Source organism: Clupea harengus, chromosome 8, assembly GCF_900700415.2.
Source record: "Clupea harengus chromosome 8, Ch_v2.0.2, whole genome shotgun sequence".
NCBI lineage: Eukaryota > Metazoa > Chordata > Actinopteri > Clupeiformes > Clupeidae > Clupea > Clupea harengus.
In genome coordinates this window covers 6,541,727-6,560,126 of record NC_045159.1, presented here as the reverse complement: position 1 = coordinate 6,560,126, position 18,400 = coordinate 6,541,727, and the positions used below count along the sequence as shown (strand labels likewise).

The 18,400-nt window shown below is 40.1% G+C and overlaps 2 protein-coding genes across 2 annotated transcripts; both read left to right on the top strand.

Annotated features, from left to right (window-relative positions):
• Positions 1–4,892: 4,892 nt before the first annotated feature.
• On the top strand, positions 4,893–15,193 carry LOC116221405 (probable E3 ubiquitin-protein ligase HERC3). The gene is made up of 11 exons (XM_031571308.2): positions 4,893–5,087; positions 5,222–5,281; positions 5,365–5,470; positions 5,983–6,175; positions 6,583–6,740; positions 6,851–6,925; positions 8,194–8,280; positions 8,374–8,463; positions 14,475–14,591; positions 14,681–14,824; positions 14,966–15,193. Exons 1-11 carry the CDS (start codon positions 5,020–5,022, stop codon positions 15,191–15,193), a joined length of 1,326 nt encoding a protein of 441 aa, XP_031427168.2. The 5' UTR covers positions 4,893–5,019.
• LOC116221444 (probable E3 ubiquitin-protein ligase HERC4) lies at positions 15,133–17,345 on the top strand. Its single transcript, XM_031571643.2, has 5 exons — positions 15,133–15,339; positions 15,435–15,493; positions 15,634–15,817; positions 15,914–16,013; positions 16,139–17,345. Exons 1-5 carry the CDS (start codon positions 15,196–15,198, stop codon positions 16,351–16,353), a joined length of 702 nt encoding a protein of 233 aa, XP_031427503.1. The 5' UTR covers positions 15,133–15,195; the 3' UTR covers positions 16,354–17,345.
• Positions 17,346–18,400: the final 1,055 nt, after the last annotated feature.

Here is an 18,400-nt window from a genome sequence, read left to right as displayed (position 1 = left end):
ACTTTCCTCCCTTCCTTAGTGTTCTTGACAGGTTTTGACTGGGGGCCTATTGGGATGGAACAGATCAAGATGCAAGTAAGTCCTGCCAAACTCTACACTCGATAATCTCCCAGAAGCCATTCCTTACTGATGCTCCACCCATACCACTGCAAGGAGACGGTGCGGACCAGGCTCGGTGAAGTGCTGCACCACAAGAGAGGCTTCTGCTTGTGGGATGAGGGTATATGTCATTTGTCATTTGAAGCCTATATCGGGTAAATACTAAAACTGCACAGTATCAAACAGATTCACTAATCATGGTGATTAATGAAAAACTTTAGACATTGGTGGTATCCAAAAAAGTTTAACAAATGTTAAAATGAATGGGCAAGGGTTCACAGGTATTGAGTTTGTATGACTGTCCAACATAGTCACTGTTTACCCTGAAAATATGTTATTAGCCTAGTCATATTTCCTGAACATGAAAATTAAAATAGAAAACACACCCATATAGGAGGACGTGCAACTTAATTAAGATTTTAAGACCCCACTCTATAAATGAGCAGGTGCATTCCATGCTCATCACAACCATATTCATTTGAAGTAGTCTACAGTGGAATTTATATTAGGTTATCGGTAGATAACAGGAGGTAAGACCAGAGGAGAGAGAGGAATAGGTGAGGACAGTTAAAACACACTCAAACAAACAAAGCTCAATGTAGAGCGCCGCCATAGGGCCAGCTATAGGCAGTCAGTCAAATTGTTCTACTTCCTCCTGGTGAATAGCCTTCAACACTTTCATTTTCATTTCGTTTGATTAGCCACAATGACACACAGGTGAAATTACACGGACGACATAAGTATCTAAATACATTGCTTGAAGTCACTAGCTGTCTCCAAACCAGCAAGTTTCATTTCTGTTGTAGCCTAGGCGATTAGTTTCATTTTCCTTCTCGACGTCACCAACACTACCTACGTGTTGACTTGCCTTCTCGTGAACACTCACAGATGGCTCTCAGATTACTCAGAATTATGACTGCTAGTCTATGTTTTTGATGTCCTTCCAGTAGTAGGCTAATTGTCGTTATTACATGTAGAACTAGACCTATCAGTTTAAGATGTATTGTTGGGGGGAAGTTAAACTTCAAGAATTTAATATTCTTAACAAGAAGGATGAGTACTGTCATACATCCGATGTGGTTCAGATGGCTGTCCCCGCAGCAGCAATCAGCGACCTCTCTATTGGAGAACGAGTGACCGCGATCCTGAGGGAAAACGGAAGTGCATCACTGGCTGTGAGATTAAACAGTCAAAATGAAGCATCGTGGGAACAAAGTAAGTGGAGTCAGAGACGTTATGGTGGTGTTTCCTAAAGTGCATTACACAGACCAAGGTTGCAGCCTCCTATTAATCTCAAAGTGTAGGCTATTTAAGTATTCTCATCGGAGATTTTTCAGATCGGATTAATGTCCAGCAGTGAACATTCAAATTAATAGTTTTCCTTTCATACGGCAATTTTTACTTTGGTGTTACCGGGTTGGATACAGTTGTAAACTAACAGTTTTTTATTCAGTTGAATAAAAAGGTTAATTAGGGGGTTTCCTGTAAATTGTAGTCTTCACACCGTTTGATTTCAAAGTGACAGTGTAATCCCTTACAAACCACTCTACCACGCTGCCACCACATCTCATTCCATACAACACTTTCTCTTAATCCAGGCCGTGTCTATCTGTCAGAAATACTTTGTACGTAAAACAGGATTAGCCATTCATGATTCAGCCTAGTGTAGCCTATAGGCCTATCAGTCTTGGCCATCTTCATTTGTGCAGTCAACATCTTGCGTGCAATTCTTAATGTGGCATGCTGATGCCATCTCTCATATGAGTTTCATCGGATTATGTTAAACACGAACACAAATTAAGCGCGTTATACTGTCGAGGAATTTGAAGTAAAATATCTATACTCGTTAATCTAATGGGAAAGGACATTCGTAGGCCACACAAGCAAGAGGTTCTTCAAGGAACTACTCTAGTTTACAGTATACCTCACCCTTGTTTTCGCAGGCCATTTGTACAGTTCTACATTTCTACAGTTTGACTTGTGGAAGGAATTTGTGTTGGCCTACAACCTTGACATTCCATACATTTGGCAATGGCATGTGCATTATGTATATACGAATACACAAAACATTTATAAGCAGATGCCATTCTTGATCTATAATATGAATAACGGTCAACATTATTTTTAATTTAGAAAATTTACCTTTCATTTTCCATTTCTGCAGTCAGTCTAACAAGGAATGACAAGATTGTAGCAGTCTGTGTTGGAGCAACACATGTTGCATTGCTTACTGAACAGGGCACACTGCTTCATTGGGATTCCTCTGATGTATCCAGCCTCCAAAAGTAGGTGACTTCTTAGTTCCACAGCTATGTTAACTATCATGGACTTTGCCAAGCTCATCACGTTTCTTTGGTTTTCATACTCAGGGGCCCGGCAAACTTCCAAAACAGACAAATTGTACAGATTGCTTGTGGGGACCATCACTCAGTAGCTCTTACCAAAGGTATTCATGTTATAAATTACACATTTTTCTAAAGCATATTGTGTCACTCAAATGGTTCTTTGCAGAGAGAACAAACAGTGTTGCTTCTGGTTTTGGCTGCAGCTTTCTTTTTGAAGAGGCATAGCAAGGAACCCACAATTACACTAATGGTGGACAACTAAACTAACACAGGAATTAATCAACACAAGACACCCGCTAAATGATGGACATTATACATACACCTCTACTAGACACAAAAGGGACACCTATAATAATAATAATAATAATAATTTATTTTATTTGTAATGCACTCTTCATTCAAAAGAATCTCAGAGTGCCGAACGATAACAACTAAATAACCACAACAAACACACACGCCCAATGCATGCTGGGAACACCCCCAGCACACTACACATATTATCAACTTTTATGGGCATACACACATTCCCAGTGTGTGATATTTTTTTTATAAAACCATTAGTTTAGAAATGCCATACTGTAAACATATGGTCATTGAAATATATGGCCCTCTGGAAAGCATCGATTTCCTTTCTTATTACCCATGGAGGATTAAGGAAGATCTGGCAGAAAAAAATCATTTTGTGTAATTTAACAAAACTGATGTTATTTGATGTTTGCTGAAGCCAGCCCTGCGAAGATATATTCTGCTTTCAGACGGACAGTTATTCACATGGGGCCAGAACTCCAACGGTCAGCTGGGTCTGGGGAAGGGGGAGTCCAGTACCTCGTCCCCCCGACCCCTCAAGTCTCTGGTGGGGATCCCCCTGTCTCAGATCAGTGCTGGAGGAGACCACAGCTTCGCCCTGTCCCTCTCAGGGGCCGTGTTTGGCTGGGGCAAAAACAGCGCTGGCCAGCTGGGCCTTGGAGACGATACAGGTTTGTACAGGGGAAGCAGAGGATTGTTGCCTCACAGTGAAGCAACATCATTTATACTGTATAATGGTTCATTTAATCCATCTGTTAATTCTATGTTGACTACTGCCCTCCATCACATCCCCAAATGAGTAGGGGTGGGTCACTGTGTGACCAAAATATGCCCATCCTATTGTGCAGAAGAAAGGAGAGAGAAGAAGTATTACATGTATAGAGACACAGAATCAGATAGGCAAAGGTATTACAGCTTAAGCTTAACCAGTTGAAGATGACACATCGGGATTGGTGCATTGAAACTCATCAGGAACTGTGCTCTGAATGGTACATCATTGGGATGGTACTGGGTGCTACATCATTGGGATGGTACTGGTACTTGTTGTGTATATGTATGTCTGATTGTATTCATGTGACTCTGTGTGCAGACAGACTCAGTCCTGCCCCTGTAGTCTCCCTTCATCAGAAGAAGACTGTTTTCATTTCCTGTGGAGCAGAACATACTGCTGTGTTAACCAAGGTAAAGGTATTTCATTGTGTCTGTGTGTGCTGGATGTATGTGTATATATGTGTGTGCTGGATGTATATGTATATATGTGTGTGCACTCCTGACATACTGAACAGGAAAATCCTTTCATGTGTTTCTTTGTGTAGGGTGGTTTAGTGTTTACATGTGGATCAGGACGCTATGGCCAGCTGGGGCACAACTCTCTCCGAGATGAACTACGACCACGACTGGTGGCTGAATTCTGGGGGTCAAAGGTGTCTCTGATAGACTGTGGGAGGTAACATTAATTTGTCAAATGTATTTAGAACAGAAAAAAATGAAAAAGCAAAACTTGGAAATCAAGGCTCTATCTCAGTGCACATATGTTTCTGTCTAAGATATCACACATTGGGATTTGTTGAGTCCCAAGGCATAATGTTTGCATTTGGACGTGGAGAGCAAGGACAGCTCGGGAGTGGCCAGACAAACAATCAGACTGTTCCTCTACCTGTTGATCTACCACAAGGTAAAACATCCCTTTTACTTCACACATAGTTAACCCTGTCCTGTGCATCCTTACAAAGTTATATTCTTAGTTGTTTCTTAGGTAAACATGCAAGTTCTGATATAGCCGTTTCTCTTCTCTTGTCTATTGGAGCATATTGCTCAAAGGTTTGTCAGTGGTGTAAATATACTGTATAATTGATTTACTTTTGAGGGAACATAAATACTTCAAGGCAATACGCACTTTTTATGGTAGACCTGTGTAACACTAGACATGGCTGTTACTTTGGTATTGCATTTAAATCAAGGTGGTCAAAGGATTTCTGTAAAAAAATACATTTGTTTTGTTTGAGTGGTGGCAATTCTTCACTGGCTGTATTGTGCTTTTTGAAAACCCTAACAGAGCAAAACAATGACAGCACCATTAAGAGAATTTTTGCAGGGGCTAACCAGTCGTTTGCTGTTAGCAGGCCTGGAGAGGTAGGTTAATTGAAATATCCTTCAATTGAAAAATTGCATTATTGCAGTTTTATATTGTACTCCAAGACTTGATACGTTACATTATTCTACAGAATTGGGTTGACAGTCATCCTAATTGTGATCAAATGAAGAAGGCATGGGAGTTAGATTTAGAGATAGCAGACAGATCTCTAACAACCCAAAATATTGGACAAGGACAAAGAGGTAACCAATTATGGCTCAGTTACTATGTTAACATTTGGTTTTAACTGTATGTACTCATTAAAATGTTTAAAAAAAATACTATAACACACAAAATACTATAACACATTGATTCCTGCTTCACTCCATTCTTCTAGGAACATCACAAAGATTTTCTCATCTGTCTCATGTATCAATGGGAGTTTTCTTGAAAAAAGGTTAGAGGTAATTTGCTCATTATATTTCTACACAGTATTTCTCTTCCATACACCCTTTTAAGCACTTCCATACTTGTGTGCAGCTCCGACAAACATTACTCGACTTCACAACATCAGTGCGGTCTGGATTTGTCCGTGACTCGCCAGTTTTTTGAGAAGCTGTCACGGAAAGAGAAGGTTCTGAAAGAGGTAGCATTCAAATTCATTCTCTTTGCTCAATTTACGACAATTTGAGATTTGTGACAAGTAATGGCAAATCTGGTTTTACTTTAATATTGATTTCTGCTATATACGGTCTTACAAATAAGAATGTATTGCTATAGGATGATTCAATCTTATATTTTATATTATTTTGTGTGTGTGTGTGTGTGTGTGTGTGTGTGTGTGTGTGTGAGATAGAGAGAGAACAGTGAGTCTCAACCTAGTTTTCACACCTGCAGCCTCTTAAGCAAAGTTAATTACTTTACTTTTACTTTACTTTATTTGAACATCATTCATGTCCAGAAAGACTGCCTGCAAACATGTAGCAAAGAGAAACAAATGTAATCTTTTTTATAAATATTGCTCAGTTGAATAGGACTAGCCCATACTCTGAATTATTAGAAATTAAAATATGATGTTTATTGCTGTATGACATGTACAGAAGCTGAATAACATTGCACTGTGGCTACTCCACTCTGCTTGTCTGTGTATGTTTTCAGGTTGAGAGTGTGGTGCAGCAGCATCTGCTCCCCTCCCTGAACCACTGCCCTGCTGGAGTGGAGGCCCTCAGGGTTTACCTCATCCTGCCTGAGCTGCTGAGGGTGCTGCTCAAACAACAGCTGGGGACAAACCTTGCTGTCTCATTGGCTGAGGCCATTCTCAAGCTGTGTCCTGATTTGTTGAAGGTTCTTGGTGAGAAGCCACTGATATTATATACCTTAACCCAGGGGTCTCAAACTCCCGGCCCGCGGCCCAGATCTGGTCCGCCAAGCGATTTCATCCGGCCCGCAGTATGCAAAAATGTATACAGAACATTAGCATTATGTACTGTAGTATGCAAAAAGACTAAAACTTTCATTTGTCAAATTTTCATCTATTTAATCCTTGTAGTAGTGCAGGAAGGGCATTGCAATAAATGTCACATTTAGTTTCCATATCATATAGGCATTGTTATGCATATGATATGGTTAAGTATTTATTGCATAATCTATTCTCTTTGGTCAGCAAAATAGTACAATAAATAAATACAATTATAAAATATGAATAGTGATATGGTATATATACACAATATGTAATATTAGTATTAAACATCTTCACAGAGGGCTACTGGGCCAGAATGGGGTATTCTTTCTTCAGAACTGTGGTCAAGAACTTCCACTCTGTATCCACAAAGTTATTTGAGCTGATTAGAGATGAGAGGAGAGACTACTCACAGCAGTTGAAGAAAACCGTGGAGGTGCTACAGAAGCTTTATGCAGTAAGCCCATCTCTAGACTGCATTAAAGACATGTGATGTGCTTTTAAAAAGTTACCCCTCTATCCTGTCAAACACATGAAATGACTGCCTGGTGTTTTTTCCTTTGGCAGGTTAACAGCCAAACACACCATGGACTGAGTGACAGTCATTTTCATGTGAAGGAGATTAACAACTTCTTCAAACTTGTAAGTTTTAATATTAGCCCCCCACATAGTAGTAGGAGTTTGAACATGAGAATACTTACAGTGCCCTCCATACATATTGGCACCCTTGCTAAACATGATTGAAAAGGCAGTTATTAATAAATCTGAGAATAAAGCAACCATTAGTAAAAAATAGAGTTTTAAAATAAAATCACTTATGTCCCCATGGCACCCCAAAAATATGACTCAAGGAAATGTTAAAGAAGTATGATCCCACGCATAATTAACTTAGTTGGCCTAAGTGTTTACGGAATTTTAAGCAGTCATCAATGATTTAATGTTTCACCGTCAGAAATGAAGTGACACAGGGCCCAAACCCCTTAGCCATCCATCACCATGGGAAAGATTCAAGAATATTCCATTGCAATAAGGAAAAAGTGTGTTGACTTGCACAAGTCAGGGAATGGGCTGTCATGAACCAGCCTGGAAGAGGACACAGGCTATTTCAGCATATTTTCAGCAGCCACAGTGAGGAGGACGGTCTGAGAAGTAAAAAAAAAAAACCTCCAAAGACCACAGTTTCAGAAATACAGAGTTTGGTAGCATCTGGGGGTCACTGTGTCTCCAAATCCACCATAATGCGCCACCTCCATGCCAACAAACTGTTTGGACGGTATGCCAGAAAGAAGCCTTTCGTATATTTTCTTCACAAGCAAAAGTGCTTAGAGTTTGCCACACACCACTGGAACGTTAACTGGGAGAGGGTGCTGTGGTCAGATAAAACATAAGGTGGGTTTGGCGTAGAAAATAAAGATGGCTACAGAGAAAAGCACCTCAACCCAAGCATTAAATATGGTGGGGGGGTCTGTGATGCTGTGGGGTTGTTTCTCTTCCAAAGGCCCTGGTAGTATTCTTCTCACATGGCATTATGGATTCCAGGAGGTATCAGGTGATTGTAATTAAAATCTCTTTGCCACTGCCAAGAAGCTAAAACTTCCATCAGGACAACGATCCAAAGCACACATCAAAATCCACCACACAAATGGTTAAATGAACACAAAATCAAGCTTTTGCCTTGACCATCCTAGTCGCCTGACCTAAATCCAATTAAAAACCTGTGGGTTGAACTCATGAAGGACTCTGCTGTTCAGTAACAATTTATTTTGTGATCACCTGTGACTTTTTTCTTGTGGTTTTCTTATGATTTTCATCAGCCTTTTTCACTCATATTAAACAGGGCTGCCAATAATTCTGGAGGGCCCTGTAGATGGAAACTAACTTCATACTTTGTGTTTTGTGTTTTTAAAAAGATTCAGGAATCAGACCTACGTCAGGAATCTTTTTGGGATGATTCGTTGGAATCTGAACGGCTCTGGGAATCAGCAAACCTTTACATAGTACATAAATATATTTATGGATTCATCTAAAGGTTATCTTTACTTGCTTACCAATTTATTAATACATTGCTTTGTGATTCTTTTCATGTTTAGAAAATAGTCATGTCTGTAACAAAATTCCCTTGCATCTTTGACATGGAAGCAAAGAAGGATGCGTTTCTACGGGAAAATAGCATCAGAAGTGTGAGTCCAGACTTTTACTTTGATCATTTCTAACATGTTATATGACGGCCCTGAGAAACATGTTTTTTTTTTTTTTTTTTTTTGCTTTTTTTTTTTATATATATTTATTGAATGAAGGGTACATTGGGGTTGTACAGAATAAGATTACAAAGGTATCCTTCATATTTTCTGATATTTTACAACAACATAAACAACAAAAGCCCCACCCCCCCACCCTCAGGAAAATAAAAATAAATAAATAAAAGAAAACACAATCAAAAAAAATTTAACAAATATTTTTAAATAATACAAAATAAAGAAATAAAGGCCAGCATATGGGGGTAGATTGAATCTTGACAGATAACATTATGCACAAGACTAGTTCAGGAAAAGAAGAGAAAAGTTGTGAACTCAAGTGCTAGAAGTTGCTCATTGGGCCTGTTTTTTCTCGCTGGCGGCTGCCCATTTGTCTAGCAGAGGTTGCCATGTTTTTCGGAAGTGTCTATCTTTGTTGGTGATCGTATAGCGGAGTCTTTCCATATGCAATATATTGCCCAACTCCCTAAGCCACTGTTGGAATAGGGGGCCAGCGTCTGACTTCCACTGTTGCAAAATGAGGCGCCTGGCCAACAGAGTACAGAGGGAAATGGCTTGCCCTTCATAGCTTGTAATGTTGGGATCATACACCACTGAACCAAAGATGGCAAGGAGTGGGTCTGGTGTAATAGTTTTATGGAAAGCCTTTGAAATGTAGTCAAATATAAGAGACCAGAAAGAAGTTAGCTTAGAACAAGACCAAAACTGATGTGTAAGAGTACCAGTTTGTTGTTTACATTTATCGCATAAAGGAGAAATGTTGGGGTATATGTCATGGAGCCTGGCTTTCGAAAAATGGAGTCTGTGAACTACCTTAAATTGAATTAGAGAATGCCTAGAGTTGATAGAGCTGCTGTGAATTCTATCCATAATTCCCTCCCAAACAGTTATTGAAATTTCCATGTTAAGTTCCTGCTCCCAATAGTTTTTCAACTTGTCAGTGGGCACCACTTCATGGGCCCTTAGCATATCATATAAAAAGGAAACTGTGCCTCTGCTACCTGGTGTAAGGCGTCGAAGACTGTCCAGTGTGTTGTGTTTGGGCATGTGCTCGTAGTGTGGTATATGAGTCTTGATGTAATCCCTAATCTGGAGGAACCTGAAGAAGTGTGCAGACGGTAAATCATATGTCTGTTGTAGGTGTTGAAATGACATTAGGTTACCTTCAGAGTACAGATCCCTTACAAAGACAATATTTTTGGCTTTCCATCTGGAAAAGGCTGGATCCATCAAAGCAGGTGTGAAAGCATGGTTGTGACAAATTGGACTGTCTATGTAGACTTTGGGTAAATCAAGAAAAGATTGAATTTGTTTCCAGATTCTTAAGGAGTGAAGGATAACAGGGTTGTTTATATAGGGAGGTGTTTTTGTTTTCGCCGGGTTATTAAGAAGTGCTGGGAGGGAGGTGGCACCACATGCGGATATTTCTATCTGGAGCCATGAGGGCACGCCCCCTTGACTACTGACTGTTGGCATACCATTTTGCCAGTGTAGTAGCGCATTCAGATTAGCGCCCCAATAGTATAGCTTAAAGTTTGGCAACCCAAAACCACCTTCTGCCCTACACTTCCCTAGGTGTTTTTTGGATATTCTGGCTTTTTTATTGTTCCATATAAAGGCAGATATGATAGTGTCCAGCTTTTTAAAATAATAGAGGGGAATGAAGACAGGGATATTTTGGAAGATGTATAGAAATCTAGGGAGGACAACCATTTTTATGGCGTTAATGCGACCCACCATAGAAATGGGCAGAGTGTTCCAAAATTGGATATTCTGATTTAACTGTTGTATTTTAGAATCCCAGTTGCTGCTGAGGAGTTTCCCATGCTCCCTTGTTGCAATGATACCCAAAGTTCTGAATTGGTCTCTTGTCATTTTAAAAGGAGTGGTGCGTAGAAAGTTTAGGTCTACTTTGTCTGATATAGGCATAAGTTCACTTTTTCCCCAGTTGATTTTATAGCCAGAAAAACTGCTAAAAGTATCAATTAGCTGTAGTAAAGGTGGAATGGATGATTTGGGGTGTGACATAAATAGTGTGATGTCGTCCGCAAATAGGGATATCTTATTCTCTATATTGTGAATTTTAATTGGAGCAATGTCCCTGTTCAACCTAATTTGACTAGCTAGAGCCTCAATGGCTAGATTAAATAGATAGGGTGAACAAGAGCATCCCTGACGAACACCCCTATGGAGATGGAATGGTTGTGAGATGTCACCGTTAGTGAGAATTGAAGCTTTAGGTTGAGCATAGATGATCTCAATCCATTTAATAAACTCTAGGCCAAAGCCAAAGTATTTCAGGGCAGTCAACATGTACCTCCATTCAATGTAATCAAAAGCCTTCTCGGCATCCAATGCGATAACCACAGACTCATCCTTTTGTTTCTGGTAAATGATGTTGAAAAGACGACGTAGGTTGAAATATATATGTCTACCCGGGACAAAGCCAGTCTGGTCCGGGTCTATTAAGCTGGCTATGTATTTACACATTCTATTGGCCAACACTTTGCTGAGTATTTTTGTCTCCATCTGGAGAAGAGATATTGGACGATATGATGACATATCCAACGGATCCCTGTCTTTTTTGAGGATCAAAGCAATGTTTGCATTGTAAAGTGTGGGGGGTAGTACTGAAGTTTCCTTAGCATGGGTGAACATGCGCAAAAGCAAAGGGGCGAGTCTAGATGAGTATCTCTTAAAAAATTCAATGGTAAACCCATCCGGGCCACCGGCTTTGTTGTTAGGGAATTGAGAAATAGCTGTTACAATCTCCTCCAACGTTATGACGGCGTCCATTGCCTTAGCTGCTGTTTCGTCTAGTGTAGGGAGCTGGCTGTTCTCTAAAAAGTGATTCATTATCTGTGGATCCGTGGATTTGACTTTAGACTGGTACAGGTCCTCATAAAATGATGCAAAGGCCTTGTTTATTTTGACTGGATCAGTTGTGAGGTTACCCTGTTTGTCTCTTATTTTGTGAATGGCGCGTGTAGCCTGTGAATGTCGCAGCTGTCTTGCAAGAAGTCTGTGAGGCTTGTCACCCAATTCAAAATATTTTTGTTGTGTTTTAGCAAGTAGTGAGCCAACTCTTTGAGAAAGTATAGTATTATATTCATATTTTAAGTTGGTGATTGTCTCTAGAGTGGCGTCATTGGGATTATTCTTATATGAATCTTCTTGAAGAGATAGGTCACGTTCTATAGCTTTTAGTCTACTGCCTTCAATTTTCCTTTTACTGGAGACATAAGCTATGACATGGCCCCTGATGACAGCCTTCAGTGTTTCCCACAGGATGGAGTCATTGACGTCACCAGTGTCATTCTCTGTGATAAAGTGAGAAATCTGTTCTTGAAGGTGGTTAGTAAACTGTTCGTCTGCTAATAGTGTGGGGTCAAAGCGCCAATGATTGCGTCCAGCTCTACCTACCCCTATTTTAAGTACCATGGACAATGGAGCATGATCTGATATTACAATAGGTTGGTATGTTACAGTTTCCACAGTCGATAACAGTTTTGAGTCCAGTAAAAAATAATCAATACGGGAGTATGACTTATGAACTGGAGAGAAGAAAGAATAGTCCCTCACTGTTGGATGCTTAAGCCTCCATATGTCAACTAGGTTGAGATTGTCAGCCAAAGTATTTAGGCGAATACAGGAGTTTGATTTTTGAAGGGATTTGGAAAACTGTTTATCCAGAAGAGGGTCTAACACGCAGTTAAAGTCCCCCCCTAGTATAATATTAGTACTGGAGATGTCTGGAATCAAATTAAAGACCTTCTGAAAGAAGTCTGGGTCGTCAAAATTAGGTGCATAAAGGTTGACAAGTGTTATTGGCACAGAGTTTAGGGTTCCAGTCACTACTAGAAACCTACCATTGGGGTCATTAATTGTAGAGGACTTAATGAAAGGGACATTTTTTCTAATTAGGATCGCCACCCCCCTAGCTTTAGTAGTAAAATTTGCTTCATACTGTTGGTCTACCCAACTGACCTTAAGTTTACCTTTGGTGGTATGTTTAATGTGTGTTTCCTGCAGAAACATTATGTCTGCAGACAAGGATTTCAGATATGCAAATACTTTAGCACGTTTCATAACATGACCAAGACCCCTCACATTCCAACTGACAAACTTATAGCCACTTCCATGCACCTGAGTTGTAGAATTATGATGTGCTATTATCTAGTTTTGTAAAGCAAAGTAAATATACACTGTCAAGAGAAAAACTAAAGATATATATATCAGCTGGCAAATAAAAATAAAATGAAAATGAAACCCATAACCCACCCCCCTCCCCCCCATAGCCTGGAGACTACCACCGAGGTAGCTCCTGCTGCTGCATGGCATCTCGTGGGCTCTCATGTCTCGAACTCGCAACCCACCAGGCTATAGGTCTGCCCCTTCCTACTTTATAACAGTAACAACAAAACAATAATGTTACAATAAACTCTTTGTTAACACACTACACATTTTAGACGCTACCCCTTCAGATAGTGTTACGGTAAAGCCAATGCCTCAGGAGGCTAATAATAGTAGGTAGAAAAAAAAAAGAAAAAAAAAGTTTTAGCCTATTTTTTAAAGTGACAACATATATGCTGATGGCTATAACCACACAAAATATCGTTCACCATAATATCATTCACTTCTAAAGAACCATTAGCGATAACATCAGAAAGGAAAATGTAAGCAGCCAAGGTACAGGCATGACGTTAAGCTTAGTAGACAGTTAGCATAGCAAGCTACATAAAAAAAACTGCTGTCCACTTTAACTCACGTCTAGTCAGAAACTCACAGATCGTATGGTTGACAGCACACGTTGGATCTCGTCGCCTAAAGTCTGTGATGTGGTATGGCTGTTGAAATCTCTGTATCCATGCTGTCCATCTACTCGTTCGGCCGTGGACGTTTTAACGAAGACACAAGCTCTTGAGCCTCTTGGGGAGAGAATAGCCGTTTCTTGCCTTTATCAAGCGTGACAAACAGCTTAGCTGGGTAGTGCAGAGTAGGTTTGAGGCCAAGGTTGTAGAGATCCTTCATGACATCTCGGTATTCAGATCGCTGATTCAAAACATCCGGACTGTAATCCTCAAAAATATGAATTGGATTGCCACGATACTGGAGTTTACCTCTCATCTTGCGGGATTCACGTATCACCCGATCACGAACTTGGAACTTGTGAAAGCAAATGACAACTGATCGGGGTTTATCCTCTGGTTTTGGCTTAGCGGTGAGGGCACGATGAGCACGGTCTAAATCTGGTGTTGAAGGCAGGACATTTTCCCCCAACACCTCCACCAGTAGCCCAGCAAAGAATTCTGTGGGACGTGAGCCCTCGACTGACTCAGGTAGGCCAATGATACGTATGTTATTCCTTCTGCTACGTCCCTCCAAATCCACCACCTTTGCCTGTAGCTTAGCATTGTCGTTGGCTAGGGCTGAGCAGCTAGTTACCAATTCCCTAATGCTATCGCTGACCGCATTGGCATTGGCCTCAAGAGATAGCAAACGAATGTCCTGGTCATCTACTTTTGATTGCATCGTGTCTAGTTTGGTCTCGAGGGTTGAGAAAGCAGATCTGAATTCAGTCGAAAGGGCCGCTCTATGTTCTTCTAACATGGCGGCTATGGTGTCCATATCAGAACGGCCAGCAGCTACGCTATCCTTGACAGTAGTGTCTTCCTTTCTTTCTTTATTTCTGCTGTTTTTCGTGGCCATCTTCTCACAGGAACGATTATTAGGGGTTAAAAGTTGTAAGTGAGTATTCGTAGGGTAGGAAAAAGGGGCTAAATTATATACATTTATAAAGTAGGTGGGAGCGTGAAGTAAATGCGTCTACTCCATGTTCACGACGACCGGAACTCCCCCTGAGAAACATGTTTGTTGTGCTGATAAGAATGCACATTCAGGTTGAATGTGGTCAATAATATTCCATTTTGTATCAGTCTTCTATCATGCTGCAGACAAATGGCAACGCTCTGCATGTAGGGAGACAGACTTTACTGAAGGACGCATTTGAGTATCTGCGAAGGAACATCCATGACTTTAGCAGGCCATTGAAGGTTTGTCTGTTTAGCACGGTCAATTTTATGTAGCAATATTCTTTCACTGGGGAAATTAATTATTTAATGAGTTTTATCATGTCTCTCAGGTGACATTCATGGAAGAAAATGGCATTGATGATGGTGGTATATCCCAGGAATTCTTTAGCCTCTTCAGCAAAGCTCTGAGATCAGAGGATTCCAAGCTGCTAGAGATCTTTGAGGAATCTGAACTTGTCTGGTTCATGTCAGATGTGAGATCTTGAAATAAAATATGAAGTTAACATAGTATCTTAGTAGATAGATTGATCAATTGAAAGGTATATAACACAAACTATACATACAAGCATATACACAAACATGTTAACATGCTACATGTTTTTCATATTTTACAGGAATACAAAGTTGATGATTACAGGGATATAGGCACCATCTTTGGGATGGCATTTTACAATGACCATCTAGTGAACATTCCCTTTCCTTCAGCACTGTTCAAAAGGCTTCTGGGGGAGAAGCCAACACTGAGAGACTTGGAGGAACTGTCACCATGTCAGGCCAGGCATGTTTTCAACTTCAGTATTATAATTACTAATTATAATACTAATTACTATACTAAGTGCTAATAATGCATTCCTGTGAGGTAAATGCTGACAGTAAGGTTAATGTTGCATATGTCTCTTGTTATCTTCTTGTTGATCACATCAGGTCTTTAAAAGCATTACTGGATTATGAGGATGAAACCCTAGAACAGTTGGAGCAAGATTTCACTGTAAGAACTTCAGTGCATTTGGCATATGTAGAAAATGAACGTTTTTTGTATCTTAATGTCAGTCACACTGACATTGACTTCTTAATTGATTTTAGGTGAAAGGACATGAGCTCATTCCAAACGGGGGAGAGGTCTTAGTGACCCAAGGCAACAGGTCATAAGCCCTTTTTGTGTGCCTTAATTTTATAAGGTTTTTTTGAAGAAAAAAAAACAACAGTTAACCACTGTGAAGCAATAAAACGGTGGATAGGCTTATAGTAAAGTTCTAACAGACTGTTTACTGTTTATCATCAGGCAAACATTTGTTGATCTGTACGTGGACTTTGTGTTTAACAAATCCGTGGAACGACAGTTTGAGGCCTTTGCAGAAGGCTTTGGTCGAGCCTGCCCTGCCCAGACATGGAAGATCTTCCATCCTGATGAGTTAAGGATGCTCATCTTTGGAGAGGCAGAGTATGAGTGGGAGGATCTCAGGAAGGTAAAAAGGCATTACACTACACCTCAACTTGTAACACCAGGAAGTGAAATGATATGTGTAGTAATGATCAGTGTGTACTGATTTGCTGACTTGCAGATTGCTGAGTATGAGGGATGTGAGAGTGCAGATATGTTGATTCAGAATTTCTGGAGAGTTCTGTTTGAGCTGTCGAAAGAGGACAAGTTGAAATTTCTGAGTAAGTTCACGTCATTTACCTTAAAAGTATAAGACATCCCCTGAAATATATTTGAGAACAGCTTTTCAAACATATTTGAGAACTCTTTCATCTGTTAAGAACTTTTCCAATATCTCTCATGTCAGCCTTCATCTACGGAACTTACCGGCTTCCTTTTGGAGGGCTGGCCAAGCGCCAACTGAAAATTGTGAGGCTGAACATGGACAGCGCTGACGAATACTTCCCCAGGGCCAACATCTGTTATGGCACTTTACAGCTTCCCAATTACAGTAGCATCGACATATTACGCGACAAGCTTACTCATGCTATTATCTACTGTGATGTGATTGGAATGGTTTAGCTCTAAAAGTTCCTGTCTGTTAGTTATGCACAGTTTTACTGTAATACTACTGCAATACTTCAACCCACGGGGGGCTGTAGCAAAAACAGAAAACAGAAAACACAGACACAGCAAAAACAGAAAACAGATAGATAGGGGCTCCATAGTCATGTACTTGTAGTGCTAGTTTTTGTTTACCTCCTTGTGGATGAAGTAGAAGCATCACTCTTGTTCTGCCATTTTGAGTAGCATTTTTTGTACATATGTGTCTTGTTAGTATTTATGTCATTGGCTACCAAGTTTGCCATTATACAGATATTTACAACCCCAAATCAGAGAAAGTTGGGACAGTATGTTAAATAAAAATTCAAACTGAAAACAGTGATTTGTAAATTATCTTTGATTCTATTTGCATTTTCCATACCGTCCCAACATTTTCTAATTTGGGGTTGTAGAACATTATGTGACTAGATAGTGTTTGTTATGTTAGAATATGTTTGTAGGCTAAAAGGTTTGCATTATGCCAAACATAGAGTTGAGAGTCTACACTGAAAGTGAAAAAATCTGTGGATGTAAAAGAATAAAAGTTTAAATTTCAATTTACGACATTTCTTAAGAGACTTGGCAAACCATCTTCAGGTTTCAGAACTGTAAACAAATTAGTTGTAGGCAGATATTTGTTTCACAAACACCAATAAAGTCATCGGAATGGGGGATTTAATTGATCATAATTATATTTAGAATTATACTTGACTATCTGGTTAATACAATAGTTAGCGTTTTCTCAGAAGGCTCAACTTACCCTATCAGCTGGATCAATTTAACAATGTTGAGCCACAACACCCCTTTTTTGGAGGACTCCGTATTTGTTGTCTGTTTGAGTTAGGCACACTGCTACGGTTTAAATTGATGGCACACATCCCGAACTTGTGTTGTATGCATTAGTTTTATTTCTGCCTCATATTCCCTTGGCTATAGGTCAATTCAATAAAATAAAATAAAAGTTAATCTTACCCCACTCCCCTTTTAGCGCAAACACAAATACAGAGTCTAATAATAACAATGGCAGCTTTAGGATATTGCCAACGGATGACGTTAAAGTAAAAGTAAAACTGTGAATAGTGAAAAGTGAATCGTGTATTTAGAAACAGCGCCGATTGTGCTATCCTCTTGGAGGTCTGTGCTGAACTGGGTCCGGCTTTTAGAGTGCGATGTTGCGAGGAGTCAAACATTTGTCCGTTCCCTTACAAGCTCTTCTTGACAACAAGGCCATTCCTGAGGGAACTGTCAGCCAGTCAGGGGGGACTGGATCATCCATATGTCAGCCAGGTGCATAAAGGTCTGCGATGTGGTTGACCAGGCTAAGATTAAAACACAAGTTGCAGCAAGAGCCGTTTCCCCCGGTGTTAGCGGAGCGATTGACTGCATACACGTAAAGGCATTGTCCAAGGTAGATTGTGATTTTGTAAAAAGAGAGGATTATGGATCATGATTCATTCAGGCCACCCTAAGGAGACATGTGCGCAGTGGGTGGCTCCTTGGGACACAATTAATTTGATGCCGGTGCATTCGCATTCGCTGAATTTGCTGCTGCATTTGCCATTTTGTCTCAATCTGAACGCGGGGTGATTTAGACCTATTTATGTTAATTAGCATATAAAAGTGAGTGTGATTGAGGGAGGGAAGTGTTGCTCGTGCCTATTTATATGAATTAGCATATTAAAGTGAGTGTGATGGAGGGAGGAGAGTGGTGCTCGTGCCCGTGCGTTCCATTTCTGGTTGATCAGGTAGAAGGAAAAGGTGCGTAGGGCCTTGCGAGCATACATCTCAATGTATTTGTTGTGCTACAATTTAAAGTAACTTTGAGGTACGCTTTTTTTATGACCATTGACCAACTACTTTAAGCACCACCTTGAAATTATTTTCTGATGGAATACGGTCATGTGAATGAAACACACCTATCATTCCCTCTAGTCATCCAGGCTATGCACTATGTATGTCTGTGTCTTGGGTCGTAACACCTCGTGAAAATGTAAGGAACGCCTTCACAATCAGTTTCAACAATACC